The 25214-nt window shown below is 37.6% G+C and overlaps 1 protein-coding gene across 8 annotated transcripts in view; it reads right to left on the bottom strand.

The window, feature by feature from the left end:
* Window positions 1-25214, bottom strand: part of RAPGEF2 (Rap guanine nucleotide exchange factor 2) — a 162103-nt gene that overhangs the window by 41355 nt on the left and 95534 nt on the right. For 6 of the 8 annotated variants that reach the window (XM_032443993.2, XM_032443995.2, XM_032443997.2 and 3 more), the window contains one exon: window positions 42-173. In XM_032443993.2, coding sequence (XP_032299884.1) covers window positions 42-173 — 132 coding nt within the window. Of the gene's footprint in view, window positions 1-41; window positions 174-22127; window positions 22974-23020; window positions 23839-25214 lie in introns of those variants that run through there. The other 2 variants (XM_015860898.3, XM_015860899.3) reach the window with 2 other exon arrangements.

Genomic DNA, 25214 nt, shown 5'->3' with positions numbered 1-25214 from the left:
AGCACTGTCAACACCTCCCAACAGGTGCACTCCAGTCTTACCTGGTAGATATCAGAAAGGCTGCTGCTTCCCGAATCACTTGTGATGCTACATCCTGAGTGACTGGATGAAACGTGGGTCACCTGTGGGTGGAGACTGTCAGTAAGGTGAAGCTTTGTGAAATCTGCAGGAAGCTACGGGTGGAGCAGAAAAAGCATCATTACAATTTGATGTAATTGTACACAGGAAAATTAATTTAATGTCATCATTAATCATTAATTAATTTAATGACATCATTAATGTCACACTTTACTCTCTGACAGCACCAACTGTATTAAGAAAACCATTGGGGTCTTAGGATAAAGCATAAAGTTTCTACAGTTTTTAGATTGGTGTAGAGGTCATCAACATAATGCAGGTGCTGCAAATACAAGAACAGATGAAAAAAAAAATCTGAAAACAAACATCACAATAACCTTTGTGCTAAGACACTTTGGTTTCTTACTACATGCTCTGGGTAGAATTCAACTTCATATGAATATTGCACTACTTGCAACATTGACAGTTTCCTTTAGACTAGGATAAACAGTGAGTACAGTCACAAAAATACAGCAAACGCTGTTCTGGATTCAACAAACTCTTTCTTCTGAAGTAGACAGGGTACATTACAGATGAGCACAGTAAAAACCAAGCCACTGAACTGTCTGTTCTACTTTGGGTGAAAGCATATCATGGCAAAAAGGAAACATGGAAAGACCAAGACAACAGCAAAGATCTACAATCCTGAAATGAGTTTGCTAATGTGCTTTGCTGAGGAATGAAACAAGATGGTGCATTTGATCTTTTAGCAGACATAGTACAAAGCTTTGTGACATGTACTTTACAATTGCTTTACGCACACAGTTCCCATCAAAATCTGTAAGAACTGCAAAACCTACCAGATGCAGAAAGGAAAGGTTGATGAATAAACTTTTAAATGCTATTTCTCTTCTCCCCAAAAAGCTTTCATCCCCTTGATAGCTAATAAAAGTATGATAAACTATCAGTTTGACAGGCAATAATTGCTTCAATAATTGGAAAAAAAACACAACAGCACAAAACTATTTGTTCATTTCTTAATGTTTCAACTCAGATGAGGAAGACACAAGCACATTTAAAAAGAGTAACAAGGAGGAGTGTCCACCCATGTCAGTTATTAATGCTACCTTAGCACAACTACCAAACTACAACAATTTGCCCTGGATAGAAACAGGGTTAGGAATTCATCGAACGTTAAGACAGAATAAGTCAATCAGTAGGAAAGGTTAGGCAAAAAGTCAGCTGTAAGTCATAAGAACAGCCATGCTTCCGAAAATGACTGGCTCAGTCAAGTTAGAGGTACTGAATGGTTTTACAGCCGCATGCCTGACATAAGGTTGTTTTATAGTACATGCCCTGAAAGAACCCTGATTTCAGGATATGTGGCAAAACCACAGGCAACCAGAAACCTCAGTCATATTTTGACTGACTGGCATTTCCTACTCCAATATTACTAGAAAGGTCTTCTTCCTTACCACAGCATGACTTCTTTGGTTATAGCAAAATTTGGGACATTTCAAAAAATTCTTCTTATTATTATTGTTATTATTTGAGTGTGTGAAACAGGAGTTAAAATTAGGAACCAGATATTAACAACCCTAAAAAGCTTCAGTCAGCCCAAAGCTAGATTTGATCTTCAAATACCAATCAACAATGAAAGGGAAATTAACAAGAGCAATACTCTAATACATACACACAAATGCTGCCTCCGGAAAAATCTAATTATGTTCACTACTGTTGCTAATTCACCAAAAGGAGAAAGTACAGAATCGAAAAGTGCATTAGTTATAATATCTGTTGATCCTGCCACTTCCTTTTTCATTCCTAAAGTTTGAATCAGCACAAAACTACAGACACATAATGATAATCAAACCACTGTATTAATTTCTGATCACAATTCAGCATCCGAAAAATCAGAATATATTCTATGCATAGAATGTGAAGGAGGTGAATCTCCATGGCTTTTGTAACATGTCACCAATCATTCCACTTGGTTCTGAAAATACAGTCCTCTAGAATTAAGGTATTCCACAGTTTTTTCCAAATCCTATATATTATCTTAACAGGTGGACACATGTCACTTAATGATAACTCATAAAATAGATACTCTATAATATTTTGAAAGCTCTCTATTTTTGAAGGTAGTAACTATTTCAACTAAAACTAACATTAACTGCAAAGGAAGCTGATTATCAGCAGTCTTGAGTACAGCCAAGCGCATTCATTTTTCATAGTGCCCTGCAAATGTCTCCAAGTCACTAGTAATAGCATTTATTTTTAATCAATGTAATAACAATTCTTTAAAACCTTACATCAAAGCAAAGCCAGCTAGTATGTTAAGAAGAAAAAGAAATCCATCTATGTTTAGCATAATGGCTGCAATTAGTGTTTTAAGTGGATCTTTGTTTTGTTCCTACATAGGCAATAGAAGAGGCAGGAGATTGCACCGCAACTGATAAAAACAAGGCAAATAAAAAGCAAGCCTTCTGAATTTTGGCTGTAGACAATCAGCTGAATGTCTGGTGACTACTGGTCTCAGAACAGCTCCCAAAGTCAAAGCCATGCCACATGTGATGGGCTTGCCAAGTAGTGACAGCAGCAGATCAGAAGCAGGCATTTTACTTAGGGCAACCCAGCCAGTCACTTTGATCTTAATCAAATAGGACTATTCACAAGCAGGAAGCACATGCTCACATCTTTGCAGAATACATCATCTCTGTGCAACATGCCCAAAAGCGACATCCAGTTTGACTGCCCTGCCCCCAAACAAGTTAAGGTGAGAAACTGTGTGAGAAGAAATAAAAGACAGTAGAATAGGTTGAAACATTTAAATTGTGAGCTCAACAAAGACTACGTGAGAAGTGCAAAGTGCATGCATTTCTGTCTTAGTCACACACTCCTATTTAAATTATCTAACATACAGAGCTGCACACCATAGGAAAAAGAAAGGCACTGATGACAAAGAAGAAAGCATGCGTCTAAATCTTGAAGATAAGATTTGACAGCCCTTTCTATTGTAGAGGATGACATTGGGTAAACAGTTTTCGGTAAACAGTGCAAGAATTAAAATGCAGCTTTCAGCACCCTAGCAGTGCCAGCAACCTGCACAAAGCTGTCTGGCCCAAACCACGGTATTTACACTTAATTTCCTACTTGCAGCAAAAAAGAGCACATGATTCAAAAATAACGCCAGGAATCTCCTCTATTATATCCAGTCAAGAAATGAATAGGGACATCAATCCCTGCCTTTGGAAGACTTAAAAGTTTACTGCTATGGGTCTCTCTGTAGTGCTACGGATATCACTTTGTTGTGAAATTTAAGCACTCGTGCTTGTATTCAACTAGCATTCCATTCAACAGTTTCAAGACTGCCTTTAGCATATAGAGTAAAGGTTGACTTGTAACATTGTAAGTGCATAAAGGCTAGATACAGCACTTATCCTCTGGATCATAGCATGATATGAGAAAACCTAAGGGCATATTGCTTTCTCCACGTAGCATCAGCTATAAGGGACTTCAGGCTCTACCAATGCCATCAGATCCAAAGAGCAGCTTGTATATTTTTTTCTGCATTTCTATTAAAACATGGCTAGTTTTAAAGGAGTCCTTCAAAGTAACAGGTGTAGAAATGCAACTTGTGTATTTTGTATGAGCCCTGCAACAACACACCAAAATACAGCTCTCCTGAAGCCAGCAACTTAGAGTGACTCTGAATGTTATCAAACACTCACAGTCACAGCATCAGGATGAAACACCAGATGGAATGAAACCATGGCAGACTATTTTGCAAAAATAAATGCATGATTCATTATGCATTCAGTAAATATAACTTTAAAATATTACATGGACATTACATTAAGTAATTAATAGTCATGACAAGGATCAGATAACTGTCCCACTAACCAATTGTCAAGAAGACACTTGGGAAGTGAATAATACTAAGGTATAACACAGCTGGGAAAAGAAAGTTTAACATGCTTGTAGCTCTTGGAAAGTGTGCATGTAAACATGAAGACACTTCAGTGGTTCACATGCACATAGATAAAATGGAGGAAAAAGGATGTGGGAACTTCAAGCGTTTACTATTTGAAAATAAAAAAAAAAAAAAGGAAAAAAACAATTTTGGGAAACTTTCTTAAGGACAAGCTGTATCTCCATGTTGTAACATACATATCTTAAGCCATATCATAACTGTCTATCTTAAAAGCTACATTTTATTACTTCCACCCTCAAAATGAGTCACCATTCCTTGCATGCAAAGCTAACAATTACTTTGCTCTGAATGTTTTCCTTCTATTTTAGGAACATCATGACTTTCTCCTACTCTCCAGCACGCCTTTCTGTCTAACAAGAGGCTATGACTACGTGCCACTGCAGGGACTGTGCCATGTTCATCCTCCTCCTTGCCAAGCACTTGAGTTCTACTGCATTCTGATCAGAACACCATTGGGTTCACCCTAATGTAATCAATACATAATAAAAGAATTGCAGGGGCTAGAAGGGACCTGAGGAAATCGAGTCCAACCCCCCTGCTAAAGCAGGTACCCTACAGTAGGTCAAAACAGGTAGGGATGCAGACAGGTCCCAAATATCTCCAGAGAAAGCACACAGGAAAATGAAGTAAACAGACACGAAAACAGAAAAAATGTGGCTGAAGTTATACTTTTTTTTTTTTCTTTTTAAATTAGCTCTTCCGTGGGTTTGCTTGTTTGTTTTTTTTTCCCATGCAGTTATATGTGGGGAAAGAAGTATACATGCAATAACGGGAAAGACAGAAACCAAACATAATCTTAAAGTACAAGATGAATTCCAACAAGCCACTCGTTTTAGAGCAAACCCATCAGTAAGCATTTTATAAGCAAGGCCTTCCACTGAATGCTATTCAGCGCTTTATGAAAAATGTATAAAGGCACAAAGTGGCTGACTGAGGGACTGAAGTACACCCACAGAAATATGGAATTTTAAGAAAGCAATGACATAACATTCTTTAAAGCAATATTGATTGTTAATGGTACAGGTAACTAAGTGCCTCAAGGTAGACAAAGCAAGTATGGCGGACATGAGAGAACACAAAATATCTCCTTTATGACATGCTTACAAATTCCGACCTTAAAGAAATAGAAACATCAATTCTTCAGCCTCTAAACACACGCATCTCTGCACTTGTAGCACCTGTTGCCTAACAAAATAATGCAACAAAAGACAATGTAGTGCTATGAAAAACACTAATTCTTGTAATTTCATGCTGTAACTAAATACACATCTTAACCCTTCTGACGAATGAGAATAATAAACACCATCATATACAACAAATACTATGACTTAATCTTTCCCATTTTCCTCTACCAAAAATAGAAGTTATACTGTGTTACAGTCTAGCTTACAAACCTAGCTTTCTTTATATCTTATCAGTTCAGTAACATCTTACTCACTGTTTTATGTAAACATTTTATTTTCTACTAAATGTTTGTAAATCTGCTTATACTTTTTCTTTTGATACACTCACATTTGTCATATTTAATGTCTGAAGTAAGAAACATTTCTACTGATGTAAAGTATTCATCAGCATGCCATTTGTGTGCTATTTCAACATAATTCTTTCTCAAACCAAGAGAGACATGAAGGAAAACAATTTCTTTATGGTTCAGTAATTTAAAACACAGCAGTCAATGTAAGTAATTACAGAATAATAAAGTAACTTCTATTGATTCTGCCTTAGGACATGATGCAAGCTGACATGTCCAGCATAGAGTTAAATTCAAAAAGGAAAAAACAAAAAAGAGTTCAAGCTACACTCAGCTCAAATTTGGATGCAGTTCCCACAGAAGCAGGATTTCCTTTTATGTAGAGATGGAAAATCTGAAGTATTTATGTATTTTCTCTGCAAACTTGAGCAAGAGAAGAGTTAAGTGATAAAAACAGAAGAAACAAGAACCTAGCTCATGCATTTTGAATCTAGATATTTTCCTCAGTCAAACAGACATCTTTGTGTGAAGTGGTGACTCAAATCTCACACAGACTTATTCTTAAAAAACATTCTTCATCTTCTGCAGTTCTGAAAATACTGCATTTGTGCAATCTGTTGAGCAGACTGTTTACATACAAAGCCCATGACAGAACCTCTCTAACAACAACAAAAAGCAACACAGACCTGCAAGGACCTCATCAGGCAAGCTCTTCAGAATTTTTCTGCACTAAGACTCTTCTGTAAGTACTCCTCCATAAAACTGTTCAGGGACTTAAAGCAATGCAATGTGCCCTGCTGGTCTCAGAGAGTGAGCAAGATGCAGCATGTATGGGAACTTCATTTTGTTTCCCTTACAAAACACACAACGCCTGCCACTTAATGTACATCTCATAGCTCTGAGCAGCTAATCCTATGAGCGTTTAATGCATCAAATACAATTATCCCTTGCTTGGAGGACTATTGACTTCTGCATAGGGACAGAGGTGGTGAAATGTAAATGGCTATCAGGGGAATGGAGAACAGCTCTCAGGGACAATCCTTTTCAAAGGAGAAGTACAAAATGGATCACTAACACGTGCTTATGCTTCTTTAACTTAACTGCCTTATCTGCTGTAGAACCAGGTCTGAAGACTAGCCTTTTTTTTGACAGCTTTAGTGCCACAGATTTTATATAAAGTTCTATATTCAAGCATCTTTCACAGGAAATCTCACATAAGCATTATTCCTTTGACAAACAAATTTATTGGCATCAACTCAAGTACTGTATGAACAGAAGAAAAAAAAAAATCACACATATTTATAGTGATAGAGAATCAAGAATACAAGCAGAAAGTGTAGTGGATTTGAACTAAAACATATTGAACTGAAGATATAATTTTCCAAAGTTCCTGGTCAGGTTTCTGAGATTCTGAACACAAAGAATTGTAATGTGTTCTACCCATTAGCAACAGTTCTGCTGTCTAAAGCAGCAAGTCTGCAAGATCAGTGTACTTCAATTTAGATTTCTATTCAGAAGTTTATTCGGCATTCTGTCTCACTCAGAAAAAGTGTAACTTCTTCATTTGGCAACAGAAGATACTTCTGTACTTTTAAAACACTGACTCTGTTGTTTTTAGCATTGGAGCAGTTCTGCCCACAGGATCAAAATAAAGTATTCCTCAACTGCTGACCGTGGATATACATGCAAGTAGAGACAACTCTTGGAACCTCAGCTGCATGCAAGAAAGATGTCCTGCCCTCTCACACCGTCTAGGTCATGTTGCTTCACCTTGTCCTTGCAGCCACGTTGATTTTGTAGATAACACCATTACTCAGGCACTGTGTACATTCTTTTAATCTGCTTCACAGAGAAGATGTGCAATTCTGTCTGCACCTGCAGCTTAATTGCTGCAAGATTTTTGCTCTATCTGCTAACATTCTCTCCCAAGCTGCACAGCTGAAGTGAAACATTGCAGAATGGAGGAGATAGAATTTGCAGGTTTTACTCCTGGTTTTCCATTAATAGCATTGGGTATTTCATATTGGTCAATTCTTTCTGTTTTAAAAAGCATCTAAAGTTTACACAGGGTTCTGTTCCTTGTCACATTGAACTACTGCTCAGATGGTAAAAAGCAAGATCTCTATTCCAGCATTTCAGAATTGTAGGAGTGTAATGCTGCATCAGACAGCTTGGAATTACTCTCAGCAAGCATTCCTGTTTACAGACTTGGTGTCTGCACTGCGTACAGCCCACAACTACCCACAAGCTAACAGCTTCCCTGAAACACTGAATAAAATTGAGAAGATACTGTGGAAATAATGAAATCTGATGGACAAAGAGGCCTCAGCTACAACTGCAGACCACTGTGAGACATCTCAATTTTCATCTGAAATATCTTGAAGGTGAGAGAGTAGAAAATAAGTAAAAAATAAATTAAAAGAAAATTTAAAAATCATTCTAATACCACAGTATTTTAATTACCTCCCTTAAAGAAGCGTACTGTCTCAACAAAAACCATACTGCTCTGTAAGTAAAATGATGGAGATCTGTACCCATGACCATCAAGCAAAAGTCTAAACATTTTACAGAAGTCAGTGGCCTAGACAATGGTTAAGCAAGGTCACACAGCAATAAGAATCCTATTTTCAGGAATACAAAGGTGTCTGCTTTGCTGTGAGCTCAGTTAACAATTTTGAAAGGAAAAGAGGTCACCCAGTGACCAAATGCTCTGTCCAGTTAATGAGCGCAGCCACTTCACCTCAGCAAAAGATCCTGTTATTTAATAGCAGTAAATGTGGAGGACAAAATTAATAAAGCCTGGCTTTGTAGAGATTTGTCTCCTGGGAATAATTGATTTCCATACTAATGTAATACATGTTCCAGTTGATGATGTTCCTAAATACTTGGTCTTGTGGCTGCTTTGTTGTTTCATGTGCAAATGTCTGTTGTTGAACTGGAAACTAAATAGCCTACTTTCAGGAGTTTTGGAGATCTATAAATGCAGAACACTTTGACCTGGTATGTGCACTTGTGGGAAAGAAAGGAACAGACAACATGGTTACCAATTTTGCTTCCATAGGAAATCAGAAAAAAAAAAATATGTTTAAAATTGTAAAAGAAAAAAGGTTCAAGAATACTGTAAGCATATATATATATATATATACACCATGTGCCCCGGTGACGCAAGTGGTAGGAATGCCGCATTGCAACACTGGAGGCCCTGGGTTCGAATCTCCCCTGTGGCGCAAGTGGCAGAAGTGCTGCTCTGCTACACAAGAGGCTTGAATCCCGGGGGTTGGACTCAATGATCTCTAAGGTCCCTTCCAACCCGCACAAGAGTATGATACTATGACACTATGATATTCAAAGTAAGTGTGAGTTCAAACATTTCAAATAAAATATTTAAAATTCTGCATTATGTTACGTATGCAACATATGATACGTATGCAACTTCAAATGTAGATCACTGGAAGGGTTTTCTTACACCTTGTGTTGATTTTGTTTCATATCCAACCACAGATGAAAACCAAGGGCAAACCAAGCAGTAAATCCTTCCAAGTGGGGTGTAAAAAGCATAGAAAATTGATAAAGATGGAGATGCATCACAAACATGGTGGCAAAACCTGCTGGCACAGCACAAAGAGATGGCACAAAACATGAGCAGGACATTTCCGTGAGAGCAATGCAATGCCTACGTGGAGCTAAGAACTAGTGAGTATGCTGAATAAAAGATGCAAGGGTCAAGCAATCTGAGAAAAACAAAACAGAACAATCACAGCCTGGGAACTTATCTGCCAGAAATGACCATGAAAACAACTCCAGCCAGTTAACAGATTAGGTGACTGAACTGTTTATGGTGATGCAGTAGAAAAGGAAACCAATGAGATCACTGCATTCATCATCCAGAAACACATTTGTTTGGGTCTCTTATCCTTGGCTCCAGAAGAGATTTTCCCTAAAAGACTGCACACAGTCCCAGCTGGGTGTTTTCAATAAAGGTGAACTTAAAGTCATGCATTTGAAGAGATGCAAAGAAATACCAAAATTATCACAGGAAGTAGTATGTGAAGGTATATAAAGCACCTTTTAGCATGAGCTGAGAAAGCATATTATCACTACCATGAAATAGGAAGGGAAAAAAAAGCACCTACAGTAAAAATGCAATACAAGTGCAAAAACTAATGAGCAAAAATTTGAAAGAAAGTCGTTGCCTAGCAAAACACAGATTCTCAAAACCACACTCAACAGGAGCTGTGGTAGAGAAGGTTTCAAACTGATGCTAGAGTAAGTCCAGAGCATGCTGTGCAACCCACTGTGCAATGGCAGTGACCCAGAAAATCCCTTCCAGGTCCACGTCATTCATCCAAAAAGAAAAAGCAGTGGCCAGTTTAGTTCTTCCCACTTTTACTGAGAAACAGACTAACCTAAGGAGGAAAAACTCACAAGATTCAACGTGATTAACGTTATATTTTGGATTTTAACTACTTGCAGTTTCTCAGTAAAGACATGCATTCCCTAAACTTGCAAGAAAAAACTATTTTTAAAAATATAGATATGTAAATAATTTCCACGTAAACACGAAAAACTGGAGACTTCAAATCTACATGGATTTTTATCTCTATAAAATACCAAATAAAAATACTTTCGATGAAACAGACATGAGAATTCAGAAGTTACATGGTGGATGTTTCTGTTCTGTGCTTTTTTTGTTTGTTTGCTTCTATTTAAAATTAATATCTGTGGCCATATCGACACCATTGTTGGACTTTTAGCAAAGGGATTATATTTGCTTTCTACAGTACAACTCATGAGGAAAAAAAAAAAATCCTAAGATAGCTTTAATTTTCCATAAAGCAGTAGGAGAGAAATGTGTAATTCCTCCACAAATTCTCCCACTCCAAACAAAAAGTTGTGTACTGGGGCTACTTGTTTCCACATGCTTACTCTGCAATAGAAGCTTCTTTTATTTTCCTCACTCATTAATATAAGATTCACATTTCTACTTCACCCCTAATGTAACTGAAGAATTGTAATATTGCATACTTCGATATAAAATAAGCAAAGGATTGCTAAAACTGTTTAATAAGAATATTATGCTTGCAGCTTTTTTTAAGGTATTGCAGAAATGTGTATTCCCAGAGTTGTGATCTGGAAACTCCTACTCGCATAAAGTGAGCACTCCTAAACAATGATTGGAAACAAAATTTTACAAATTGCTTGAAAGAACGAGAGGCAAATAATTTTGCTTTCAAAAATGAGGATGCTCTTACTTGAAGATTTTTAAGAGAGGTTACTGTTGAACATATTAAAGAAAAAAAGAGAATCCCTTTGAGAGTAATGAACAGAAAGTAAGAAGGTTTCATGTTTGCAGTGTGAAATTAGTACATATAATGTCTCAAGGTTTTTCTGATAGTGTAAAAATAGCACAGCAGCCAGATGACTCAGATTATTTTTAAGTAAGCTTCTCTCTTTCTGCATGGTTAATGCTGCAAAATCCTAACATAATGTATTTACCTTACCATTGATTTTTAATGCTATACCAACCTGCTAGTCAAATAGCTTCATTACTTATTTTTATCAATTTGAAATTATAATAGTACTTATGCTATGGCAACAAAACAATAGAGAACGTTGCAGTAATACTTCCAGCTTTATTGCCTATGCTTTGCTTATGTTTTCCTTCCAATGGTACCCAAAGAAAATAATGAAAATGTTTTGTACTGACACGAGCATTTAGGACTGTATATGGTGACATGCTATCCTAATACCCCTAGAGTTTCTGTTCTGTAAGCACAGAACAAGATTTTAAGTTATTTAAAGAACTGTGACTATTTGATTTAAATGGACAAAAGTCTTCCTTGTGTGTGATCATACAGAAGGAGGAAATACAACTTATTTCTTTTCCTTTCAGAGAATCTCTAGGTAAGTATAAGTGTTCCACTAAATTCAGGATCCCTGTGCAGAGACACACGAGTTTATTTATGCAACTCAATACAGACCCTTCTTGTACATTAACAGTACGTCCACTGAATTCTGAATATGCTGGTTTTCTTTACACCCAAACTGCTATTCAATATACTAATATCAAATGCTAAGTTCAACTAGCCCAGCCTTGTCATGACATTTCCAAATTCCCACAAGAACACATTCACAACATAATGTTTTCCCAAGTCTTTATCAATGCAGCTAAAAGGAACTGAGTGGTGCCTGTTAAAACCAGAACTTCATAGAGCAAGGAAAGAGTCAACTGAAGGATCATGTTAGTCTGCATAAAATGCTGACATTCAGATGTGGCTTCAGAAATCTATTTGTGTCTGTATAGCAATGCACACAAACTTTAAATCAGCTCTGATACACCTTTCTTAGGAAAACAGTATCCTAATAAATAAATAATCTCAATCCATGTAGCAACATATATTCAACTGATACCACAAACAATTTCAGTGATGACTATTTAGGAAAAGACATTTAAGATTGCCAAACTGCAGAGAAATAGCAAATATAGAAATAAATTAGAAATTTGAGAGAAATGCATTTAGAATCATAGGATCACCAATGCTGGAAAAGATACCTCCAAGTTCATCCAGTCCAACAGTCCACCTACTACCAATATTTTCCCACTAGGCCATGTTAGTAAATTTAATCTTTATTAATCCCACTGAGCAGAAGTTTAGCTCCAGAGACCTAGAATGCATGCACGTACATCCCTCATTTCATTTGGTCACCTTCTAATAATGAGAGAATTTGAGAGCCCAATTTTAACCACTGATTTCTGACAGTATCCAAATGGTCTTGGCTAATCTTTTAGTCATTTACTATATTAACCATGTTATCTTTGCATGCTTAAGTGATAAAATGCCATCTCCGCTCAAAAAAGCCATCATATTACTCTAACAAAGGAATTCATATATCCAGATTTCCGAAAATACCATCCTCACAGAAGTAAAAATAACATACAATAATAATGGAAGGGTCAGGTGTAGGAGTGACATTTATCTGTCTAAACAACCTCTTCCTTCAGCAGGAAAAGACAGATAAGTAGATTTTCTGTATACTACTGTTGACATGCATACCACTGTTCATCAAACTAATGCTTTAGTATCCACTTATTGAGGAATACTAACTGTATTTGGTAATCTTGGAAACAGCCAAATGAATTATCTGAAACCCTTTTCTGTGAAGTGGAAGAAATCTCTCATAAAACTAGGAAGTAAAAAATATTTCTTAGCAATTAAAAAAACCTATTCTTTGAAATCAAGCAAGACCAAACAGAATAAAAATCCCCGAAGATAAACAACAAAAAACATTTGCAGGAGACATACACCAGCAGGTGTATACACCTGACATACAGACTTCTACAGTGATTAGCAGAAACAAATAGTTTTCACTTCGGTATGTCTTTTGTTTGGCACCAACACTTAAGTTTTAGTTAAATATATATTTCTTCAGTGCTGCTATTTAAAAAAAAGCAATGGGACACCATTACCAGACACAGAGTTAATTATTCAAATTACAAATTACAAACGTTCTTAAGACATTAAATGCATTCCTTTTCCTTATGGTTCCTCTGCAGTAAGAATTTGAGAGGAAAGAAAAAAACAAACTATCTTCATGTCAGAATCTTTCAAATAAGAACTTCTCTATATTCAGCTTCTTCAAGGGCCTAAAAACCCAGCTAACAATCCACTAGAAACATGGGTCAAAACTAAAAATACAGACACACCAGGAAGGCATCTGGCTCTTTCCTGAGCAATGTGAAATAGAAGAGAGTCTAATGCCTGCCAAGTATTTGAAAGATTTTTTTTCCCCCTAGTTTGCTATCAGGAATAAATTAAGATTTAGAGGTCAAGCTGTATCCTTCTCAGGGAAGCAGCAGAGGCAGACACTGTAAAATGCAAGTTTTGAAGTACTTTTAGCTGCTTATGTATAATTTGAAGGAAAATAATAACAATTATGAGAACAAAAACTGTAGTTGGGTCAACAGAAAAATAGCTTCCACAGTTTGGTTTACATTACCCAAAATCTAGTCTGAGTATTACTTTTGACCTCAGCTAAGCTCATCCAGCTTTCAAGCATGATATTCTCCATTACCCCACTTCCAAGCCATCAATCCCACTACCAAGATTAAATTTAAGTTCCAGTACCACAGCCACATTCCCTCCTCCTGCTGCGCCCCTGCAGAAAATCTCCCATCAGACCTTTCTGACACTTGTGAAACTCCTACTACATTCAGGACTTGGCAGGCATGCAGCAGCAGATAGGAATTTAGGAAACAATGCCATGGGTGGAGTCCTAAGAACACAATCCAGCTCCCATTCTCTTGACTCTGCAGGAATAGCAGCCACATAGTACAGTGAAAGCCTATTTTTAACTATAAGGCAAGCCAACATGACTAAAATGCACAAGGGGAGCAGAACTACAAAACAGCACGTCATTTCTATGAAATCATTCTTCATAGAAGGAAAAAAAGGCTCTTATCTATTTTTCTTACTTGCAAAAATCACAGTTTGGAGTCAGGCTATAAACTAAAAAATCCCATCACAATTGACTTCCAAATGACCTAGTGCACAGCACCTGTGCTTGTAAGAAAGCAAGCTGACAGACTCCACTTTCACAGGGTAAAAGAAACCACAAACTGAGGAACAAGGGCACTGCTTATGGTCTGGGTCACCATGATGGCCCTTCTCAGGCTGCCCATAAACTTCTGAGGATCAGGTAGCTTTAGTTACCAGGAAGATACACTGCTGCAATCAAACATCAGCAATGGGATCACCTGGACACCAGTACTAAGTTATCTACAGATCAGAAATTCAAGTTCCACATGGAGCTTCATTTTATGACTGCAATAACATTAACTTATTAACAGATATTAAATGCAGCTATAATAGGATGCAATAGCAGATCTTTACACCTCATGAGCTTGTTTTTTCTTTGATTTAGAAAAGAAATTGACTCCTGAATCAAGCCATGAAACCTGGGCTGAAGAGAGTGTTAAACCATTATTCATACTCCCACCCTAAAGGAGAAGCATCATATCCACTACAAGCTATAATATCCATGGAAGTATCTATATACTTGAGCACAGAGACAACTTCCCATTAAAGCATAATGTTTGCATTTTGTCAAAGATTTCTGTAGTCACTATAGTGTCTAATTAAACTTGCACTCATACACCATGTGAAGAAAATACAGGATAACATTCCCAACTCAAGGAGGAACATTGATCCTCCCACTTACTCCCACCCCAGGGGCCACAACACACTTCTTAACTTCGGAAAAGACTAAATTGTTTTTACACCTTTCTAAGGTACTCCAGTCTGGCTTTGAGAGGAATGGCATCTTACAGGAGACAACAATTTGACCACCCCTAACACAGGAATCAAGAACGGCTAGAACTGTATCCAATCCAAGCTGCTAGACTTAGCAGGCTACTCCCCTATTTGGAAAAATCCTCCAACAGTTGTGATGGAGACCTCAGATCACAAGAAGACTACTGCCCCTATTTCAGGTTTTTCACTGTAATAAGGTTTAGACCGAGTAGAGGACACTAAGTTAAAGTTAACTAAGTACAGTCAGGTCAGTTCATGTTGTCAAGACGAATGCTGAAAGTGAGAGCAACCCAAAATATAGGACACCTTTTGACCAGAGGCTGTGTGCCTATTCTTGTGCAGTACCACCTAAGTAGCTGCATACCACGAGTGCAAAACACAAACTACATCTTCTCAATATTTTTTCCTATCTTCCAGTTATTTCACCAAACATAATGACTATGATGCTTATCTTCTACAATTTAAAAATAAATAAATAAAAATCAGACAAAACTCTTAGTTATATTAAGGGTTATACATCAACATCATTCGGGTCAGGTAATTTGTTAATGCAAGGCTATTTACCTTCACCATCATCTACATAAAAGCTTTGCAATCTGTTGTCCTTCATCAACCCTCCTCATATCCCCATATAACAGATTTAGGAAGGAATAACAAACACTGTTATAAATTCCAGCTCCTGGGCATAGGATCAGCTTTCACAAACTAATCACTGAGCAATATTCAGGTAACCCTTCAGTATAGTTTATTCTTCCTGAGGTTCTCTGCTAAGTCATCAGCATTTCAAAATGAATAGAGCAAAAGGAAAAAAAAAAAAAAACAACAACAAAAAAAAAACAAAAAAACACAACTACTGGCTAGGTAACAAAATGTGAACAAACAGCCAACCATCCATTGCTGGGGTAGTGTACAAGTGTCGGTTACTTTTCAGGGATGGATTGACAGGTTAAGCACACTAATGGTTAGAATCCTAGAGAGCCTGCAGTCCTGCACAAGTCAACCCACATTTCCTGAATACAATACTGAAAATGAAATGTATTAGGTACAAGAACCTTTGGTCAAGGGCAAATCTTGAGACATCTTTCTCATTTTTCCCAAACCCTTAACACTGACTATACTCATCACATAGGGTCATCACAGTCAGCTGTACTTGTCACCTATTGACATAAAAAAAATACTGGAAACAATGATTCAGGACTATCTCATGTGAACTCTTGAAATACCCTACTATCATGATTTTTATTTTTCCTTTAGTACTCTTCTATTCATTATTAAATTCAGAGAATGCTAACAAGAAAGCATCAATAATAGTAACTGAAGTCTTAATACATACAAACCGTTGCAACTAGGATATCAGAAAATTAATATCAGATTTTAGTAAAAATATCCTGAAACTTTGAAAATCTTGTATTTATTTCAGATAACAATCACAGAACTGTGTATTTCTGAGAGAGCTAGTAAAATCAGTACAGCTTATCAAACATCAAGGATGTTGTTAGAGTAATTTGTAAATTTGTTAATTAGTAATTTAAAGCCCAGATCACAACAAGAAAACCAAACTAGATAAAAATTATTCTACAGCACAAGCATCATTCATTATCCCAGAGCACTGATGGCCAGAACATGGTTTATATGCTGATCCAATTCCAGTTTACAAAACTGAGCATTAGGGAGCTGCGATTTCTAATTGCTAAATCATGTGCTGCTGTCTTTTGACACAGATAATTACTTCTCCAATTCTGCAGACCTGTAATACTATCACATACGGAAGAATTTTTCAGATAAGCTCCAGGTCATCTTAGCAGCAGAGTACAGACCATGAAACACACTTCCCCCTCTTGCATACTGGAGCAGTACCGGTGGCAATCGTAACCGATAGAATGAACAACACTATCAACAGCAGTTTCTAATCTTCTTATAAACCAAGTACTTTTTTGCATATCACTATTTGATACACCCTGCCTTAGGTAATTAAAAATGAAGTTTCCAAAAATCTAATTTACTCCATCTTGCCAGAATATTTTTATAGGTCCATTTACTAAACTGCTGAGTTTATAGACTACGTCATCTGGAATTGTCTGAGCACAAGTACCACCCCACCATTTGAAAACTCTTAATCAAGAATTCTGAAAGGGAGTGCAAATATTTTTCAGGTGGAAAATGCCTGAGATACTGAGGTACAGGATTTTCTTAGCTGAATATGCATGCTTCAAGTAACGATGGACTTCATGTCACTCTATTTGCATAGTGATAATTCCCTACCCTATTTAGCACAGCATTCTAATATCCTCTACGTTTTAGAGCTTCTATCATTTCTCTGACTTTTAACTTGTAGTTTCAAAAGCAAATCAATGGTACTTTGATGAGGACTTTAAGGACTTCTTGCGTTCTTTCTTTAGAGGTTTGGATTTTTTGTCAGTGTGGGGTTTGTTTTGTTTTGTTTTTTGCTTTTCTGATTGCTGGGTATCAGCAGCTCTCAATATTAGCAGGATTTTTAACTTGTCTGAAGATATGACAGAATTATCTACAACTCAGTAATAATATATATTATTAGTCAGTTGGTCTAAAATAGCATTTCAGAATAAACTCAGATTCCATTTTAGGTTCATTTCTGTATTTTGGCTATATTCTAGTTTCAGTGTACACACCACCATAAAGATGACTTCGTAAACACTACAATAACACTACTAGGATTGATCACTTGGGATTATAAAAGAGTGCCAATAATACCAGTAGTGCTGGTGTCCCGGTGCTCACTGTGAATTTTTTCTACTTTATAAATGCCAGAGGAGCTGTGGGTGGCAACCCCAACCCTGAAGGCATTCAGTGCCAAGGTTGGATTGGGCCCTGGGTAACCTGATATAGTCAGAGGTGCCACTGCCCATTGTAGGGGACTAGAACTGTACAGGCTTTAATGTCCCTCCCTAGACAAACCATTCTATCATTCTCTGGTTCTAAACTTTTTCTAAATTTCTTTTTGATGTCAACTATCTATTCTGAGCTGAAAAAATCTGCCTATTTCTCAGGAAGGTAGAGAAAGCCAATTATTTGTCTTTGTAAATGTTTATAAACATCTATATAAACATTTGTACATACATAATCTGCTTTTACACTACCTTTCCAAGAAGTAGACAGTATGTATTTTCTAAATAAATTTCCACATATACAACACACGCACACAAAAATGTGCATGTTGTACAGACTCCAGGCCTTGGTACAGAAACAAAAAAATGGCATGACATCTACTATGTGCCAAAGACACTATCATTGACATCTCTACAGGTCACTAATGCATCCACTCTCATTCATATGAGATGACCCATATTATGCCAATAATAAGCTTTTGAGAAAATTTGCCATTCGATGTTGTCCTGGAGAATAAGAATTTATCCAGACTCTGCCACAGATCACTGGTATGATGCCAAGAAAGCCACTTAAAATTAACCTTTCAGAAAATCATTAGACAAGGGGTGCCTGATCTGGGCCAAAATACAGAAAATTCAGAAAAAGTCCATACTTTGAGCACTTACTTAAGTCAACCTAGACTGATAAATAAGCATCTGAAGTTTTCAGAAATCTGTTCTTAGATTTTGCCAAAGATTTGCTTCATTAGAACTACCTGAAAAATGATGATAATGCCACATATATTAATCACATTAACACTACAAACTAGCTACAAACTCCCTAAAAAGCCAGAGAAAGAAAAAATAATACTTTTATCTTCTAATTAGGACTTGAATAGTATGCCATAAACTTAGCCTGGCCATTTAAGCAACAAACCTAACACAAGATATCAAATATAAACCAAAACTTATCCATCTTGAGTTGAATCTTTTGGAATAAAATTCAGAATTAAAGACTGTACTAAAAAGTACATTTGAAGTAATGAAATAACTCCTCCTAATCATTTTTTAAAGATCCACAACTACATTACTAGTCTGCAGAGAGAACCTTTTTCAAAATACACTAATGAAATGGAAAGGAATGATCTGAAGGGAATAAAACAGAAGTCTTGTTTGTCAACAAGCAACAAAAAATAGATGTCCCTTAAAAAACAACTCCAAGTTCCAATGTGATGCACTCTCTTAAGACAAATAAAATCCAAATCATCAGCAGGTAAAGCAGATAGCAGATTACTACCAAGTTGGAAGGCGGCTTTTTCATATATACGTTTGTTCATGTAACTTTTTCCCTTGTGTGTGTGTATGTATGTGTGTACAAATGTCCATAAGTGTGTGTGTATACACACACATATGAGGTCTAGTCAATTCGGATCATTCAGCTTATCAAGTATAGCTTATACTTTTCCTCCCTGCTTTCCCAAAAGGGCTACTTTTATTTTCTTAGTTCTAAAACAGTACCAAGTATCCCTTCCAGGAAGAGAAAATTATGTTTCTTCTATAATGTTTCACATTTCTTAGAAAAGCATGCCACAATCTACACAATCTCTTACTACAAACCAAATTCAAATAGCCATATTTGCATAGTTACAACTCAAGACTCTTTCTCAAAATACCATTCATTTCCTCCTCATTGTTGGGAGAGAAGGGGGCCATAGCATGGAACCACAAATCTTTGTGAACTACAACACAGCAAGAGCAAGCCAAAGACTTACAGCTTTCAGTATTGTTCAGTAATTCAAGACAGGTCAAGAACATCAAAAGGCTGAAGTGTCTACAAGAGCACTGAAGTAGAGTCACTGGGTTCCCAGTGAAACAAATCCTTTATTTGAGCACTTAATTTCTATAGTACCCAAAGTAAAAATGTAACTTTTCCTACAGACTGTTCATAAGTGACAGCAAAGTACTGGGCAATTCATGAGCTGTTAATCATTACACATTCATGGCAGAGCTATGCATCTTAAGTCACATCTTTAAAAGCCTTTTTCTTTTAAATTTATGTTAGTAATGCCGAGTAAAGTTTTCACAAACAACATGTAGAAGAGGAAGAATGAGATAGCTGCTGGGACAACATCCACACAGAACCCAGAAAACACACACAGCTGCAGCACTGCCTCAATCCCTTCTAATTTATGAAAGATAAATAAGACCTGTACTCTTCATGAATGATACCGATCTTTAATTTCTTACATTAATTAACCTAGGAAATGTAACAATTTTTCACTTCACCTCCCTCCAGCCCAACCATCATGAATGTAATAGCCATTTTGCACAACGTTTTTCACAGAACAGTAAACTTACTGCCTATTAAACTAGTGTTAAATTAGGAACTTAACAGCATTAACTACAATTAGTTTACAGAATCTTGTGAAATCCAGCACAAGAGATTTTTGCACTCATTTCCAGCTTGTCTCAGCAAATCAAGCTGCAAGACTGCAGGTGGGGATGTCACAGAAGTAATTAAGGTTCTTTTCTTGAAGTCAAGTCCATTAGACATCAATAAAAGGTTTGGGATTCTGGAAACATACAAACATGAAAATAACTTTGCCTAAAAAATGATTAATTCACTCAGTTTTCCTTTTTGGCAAAGCAACACAAAGTCTGTGTATCTTAAAACTCTGAAATTGCCCTCCCTCCATACAATAACTCAGATCTTCAAATCCAATTTTCCAAGCAAAAAGCCTCTACCTGGACAACAAGCATGGAAAGTTTCATTGCCAAAGTAGTGTTTCACTGCGAGCTAGATGTGTCCTAACAGTATCACAGAATCATTTTAAACTGCACAAGCCCTTATCTACAGACTTTGTTAATGCAAAATCTGCAATTGTGTGCCAGCCTTATGTCAAAAATATATATTTTTTCATTTATATGTCAGCATTTCCTACAGCAAACTAATTTTCTTATACAATTATTATTATTATCTTTCATCATTACCTTTCATCATTTGGTATTTTGGTTCATAGAGTGAAATTTATCTCTGATTTAATTAATTCAGAATAGTGCATTTAAAACATGTCAGACTTTAGAATGTTAGGTCTGTAAGTTACTGAGTTATTTTTTCCCTCACCTATAAGCTATTATTTTACATTAGATTTGCTCTGTTACAAGAATCCATCCAGAAACTTTCATTAACCTTCTCTGGAGAGCAAGAAGAATACATATGCATCTGTCTCATTTTATTTCAATTTGCAAATTCAGGGTATCCTATTCTATTTCAGATTCTTCAGTACTTGAGTTTCAGGAGAAGTGGAGTCGTGGTGGGGTTTTTTCTTAGATTAAGTTCTAAATATTTCATGAACACCAATGATTTGGTAACATGAACTCCTTTATACTTGGAATGTAATTAAGAAGAGAAAGGAACAGTCTACAAATAAGACACTGTGATAAGTCTGCTGCATGCATAAAAATAAATTCACTAGACATGTTCTGAAATGTTTATAGGTTGGTTTCTATGTTTCTACACAAAATTAAAGCTGAATTTGTGATGACAATATTCTTCCTTTAAGAAGTTCCTGTTACCAAATTTTCCTCACTATTTATGATTTAATTGTATACCCTGAACATGCTGTACGCATTCCCATGCACTCTAGTACACACACTAAGCACAAAATGTAGAGGTCTTCAAGAAAGATATGATGAAATTAAAAGTTACATCAAACCATGTAAAACCTAACATAAAGATATTAATGTCAGCAAAGTGATAAGAATCTATTTCTATCATCCTTTTATACTGTCAAGCCTAAATTTCCAGTTTCTGACACCTGAGGCCTTGTTAAATTATGTTTGCTGTTCTACTCATAAATGCATTTATAACAAACATTAAACACAGGCAGCCCATGGGATTAAATCCTGACAAAGGTGTAGCTGACTCATGGGATCAATTATAAAGCATCAGTACTTATGCCTTTTGTTCATGCCGTGTTTTACTAACAGTTTCTGCATTTTCAGTGCAAGTCTACCACAGATGTTCAATGCCGTGTTACAAGGCAACAGCACGCCCGTACCACACATTACACAGAATAAATCTATTCTTATCACCAGCTACAATTAAACCACTTGTTATAAAGCTCAAATACCTCTTTAAAAGTTTTACAAATGCATAGTTGTTTTAACTGAATGCTCATAGCTTTGTGACCAAAAAAAGTATGTCAATATTTTCCAAGTACACTTCTAACCTTCAAAAAAACCGACAAGAGTTGCCTTTCCCAAGCTAAAAAACAACCTTAAGCACAGACACAGATTCTAACGCCACCTCAGGTACAGCTTTCCCTGAAAAACCCACTATTAAATTCCCAAATCAGAAGTACACGAGGAAGACAACAAGCAGTTCCAATTACCATGCAGCTTGCCTGTGACAGGTTATTGATAGAACAAACAGAATTTGCAATACTTACTGAATGTTTCTCCTGCTGGCCCATAACTCCATGGTTAGCTGGGATTGCAAGTGGTTTCATAATGAAGAAACAGAAGCTGAACTGAATTTACACATCATGTACCAATTTCTTATGGATGGCAAGTCACCCTCTACAGCATTAAATTAAAACGAGGAGGAGGGGGGGAAGCAAGCTGGAACTAAAAGTGTCACTACGGGTAAGCTCAAAAAACCCCTCACACTTGTAGTGCAGAGAAGCAATCCAAACGACAGCGTTTGTCTCCATTTTTGTAACACAGAAAGTCTAACCATGTCAGGATGCAAAGAGCCTGATGAAACCCTACATATCCAGTGCCCATCCAGAGGAACAAAACCATTCTCCGAGACAGAGGAACGGGAAGAAAAAAAAAAAAAAAAGAAAGAAAAAAAAAAGGAGAAAAAAAAGCTAAAATGGCTGACTGCACAGAGACTCCCTCAAAAAGGCTTAATAGAGTATTATGTTAGTCAGGGTGCAGGAACCAGCCCCAGCACCCAGTCAAGCATTGTTAATACTCCTGTTTCATTTGCAACTGCACACGCTCACACACACAGCCCCCCCTCGCCACCACCCTCCACTCCCCCAAAATCAGGGCAGAGCATGCGAGCAGGGACCTCCTCCCCCGGCTGCCACTGCTACCGGCAGTAGTGACCGGTGATCCATGCGCCGCTCAGCTAACCAAGTTTGCACAATTAATCTCGTCAGCGTGACATTGACAGACATTGGATTTTATGACACCCGCTCCTCACAATCGAGACTAGCACATCTACTAGCAGGAGAGTCAGCAACAGAAATACAACACAGTAACACACACATAAAACCCAGAGAATCATGAGTCTGAATGCAATACGCCAATATAATTACGTTATTGTGCTTACTTTGGAAGACCATGGCTGCAGGCAGTTGGCATAGCAACGCACAAGGAAAGCCATTTCCTGGGCAGAAAGAATGCTTCCTTTTCTAAATAAAAAAATTCCTCTTAGGATACAAACGGCATTGCTGCTTCCTGCAGAAAGCAAAGAGACTGTAGTCTGTCTCCTAACCTGCAAAGGCACACTCGATGCGGTCCTAGTGATGTAAGTGCATTTCTCACTCACTCTCTCCCTCCCTCTCCCTTTATCCACTGAAATATTTGAGTCAAATGGAAGACACATTCCTTGAGGCTCGTCCCCTCCAACACTTCACCATTTCACTCATTAACATAGAGGTGGACAACGCAGAGAAAACAAGCAGCTCTTGCCTGTATGATGTCAGCCCCTGAAGATGAAGGCAACCCCAAGGGGAGGGATGTGCTCACAGCTGCTCCTCAGGGCACTGCCAGAGTAAGGACCAGCATGTACCTCCACCAGCCCTCCACCAAGTGGGACTTCTCAGGAAAATGAAGGCAAAGCAGGTTTGACATCACCTCCCTTTCCCCCCCCCCCCCCACCCAAAAGAGTGCTGCTGCAGAACTGCTGTAAACGCTGTTATCAAGTATTTATAAACAGTGCACTTGACAAGTTCTTGCAGATTTTCAGCTGTTTCACTGTTAGGCAGGCCACAGACATCCACGGCCTGAAGCCCGTGAATGTCAAGATAGTTTTAAAATACAATTCAGGCTTTCTGAATATAGATCTTGTATCTCTGTTCACACTGTATACACAAATCCCCCAGAAAACAAAAGGGGAAGCGAGATCTGAAAGAGACTGACATACATATGGCTTTTATAATCCCCCACTCCGACCGTAATTGCATCTTAAACTGAGAAATCTCCCGCTGCCTCCTCTGGCAGGGCTGTGCTGCTGGTCGTGCACTGCCAGCACCAAGCTGCAGAGGAGCCAAGGTGCAGAGGCCGGGCTGCAGCAGCAAGCCAGTGGGCAGCCCTCACCACGGAGCCCAAATCCATGGCACCTGGCAGTGGAGACCCACACAGGGCCAATGGGATCGTGCCACCTGCCAAGCAAGCTTCAGCCTTCTCAGGGCATGTTTACAGCATACTCTGTCAAATCGGAGACCATCTGTGCTTAAAGCCACTTCAAAGTCTTTTTTATTTCCTTAAACAATATGAGGGAAAAGGATTTAACAGTTGTTACAAAGGCGTAAAGACACAGGAAGAAATGAATGCTGCAGAGCAGCACATAACCTAATCTGCAGCTGCTTTTCACCAAAATACATGTCCACTGATAATTACGTAGTGATTTCATTCTGTGCGGACAATGATTGCTAGGAAATGAGGCTATAAATTTAGCGAAAACCAATCTTTATTATTCACAGTTACTCTAAGGGCACCACTTCATATGCAGCATATTTGGAACTGAATCTATTTACAATTATGAAAGTTTATGACACTTGTACCCTTGGTTTTCTAGTATATGCTAAATCTTTCTGTCAAAGAGAAGTTACTCTTTAAAATGACTCAATTACAAAAATAAGTATTTTAAAGTCTTTGTGACGTGCCAATGTCACTAACAGATGACTTTAAGGCGTCAGATCATGCTTGAGCCCTGTAAAACTGTGAAATGCTTAGCGCCAATCAACTTTCTGATGAAGTTCTGAACAGAAATAGGAAAAGATATTCACTTTGGGAAGTTCCAAAGAAACCCACCTAGTACAAAATCAAAAACTACCACTTGAAGCAAACAAAAACTTTTCAATTCAGTGACCTAGTGTATAACAGCACAACCAGAATGTGAGTTCAGTGCTATAAAGCTCATATCAGAAAAAAGAAAAATATCTGCCAAGATAGAAAGTATTCAGCAGCGTAGGAAGGAAACACAACACTTTCTGGACTGCTACATACTTAACTGAGCTACAAACATGTATCTGCTTATAGAATGGGGGAGAATGGTTTAAACTAAAAGAGGGAAGATTTAGATCAGGCATTAGGAGGAAACTCTTTGTTCAGATGGGGGTGAGGCCCTGGCACAGCTGACCAGAGGGCTGTGGGTGCCCCATCCCTGGAGGTGCTCAAGGCCAAGCTGGAAGGGGCCCTGGGCAGATGGGCTTTGAGGTCTTTTCCAACCCAAGCCATCCTGTGACTCAACTGCCATCACTTCCCAGGTACAGTGAAGCAATATAATGTATACTATCACT

This window comes from Coturnix japonica, chromosome 4 (assembly GCF_054131305.1).
Source record: "Coturnix japonica strain WE chromosome 4, WE-NBRP24, whole genome shotgun sequence".
NCBI classification, from domain to species: Eukaryota; Metazoa; Chordata; class Aves; order Galliformes; family Phasianidae; genus Coturnix; species Coturnix japonica.
Note: the sequence above shows the minus strand (reverse complement) of the source record. Positions and strands in the feature narration are given on the sequence as shown.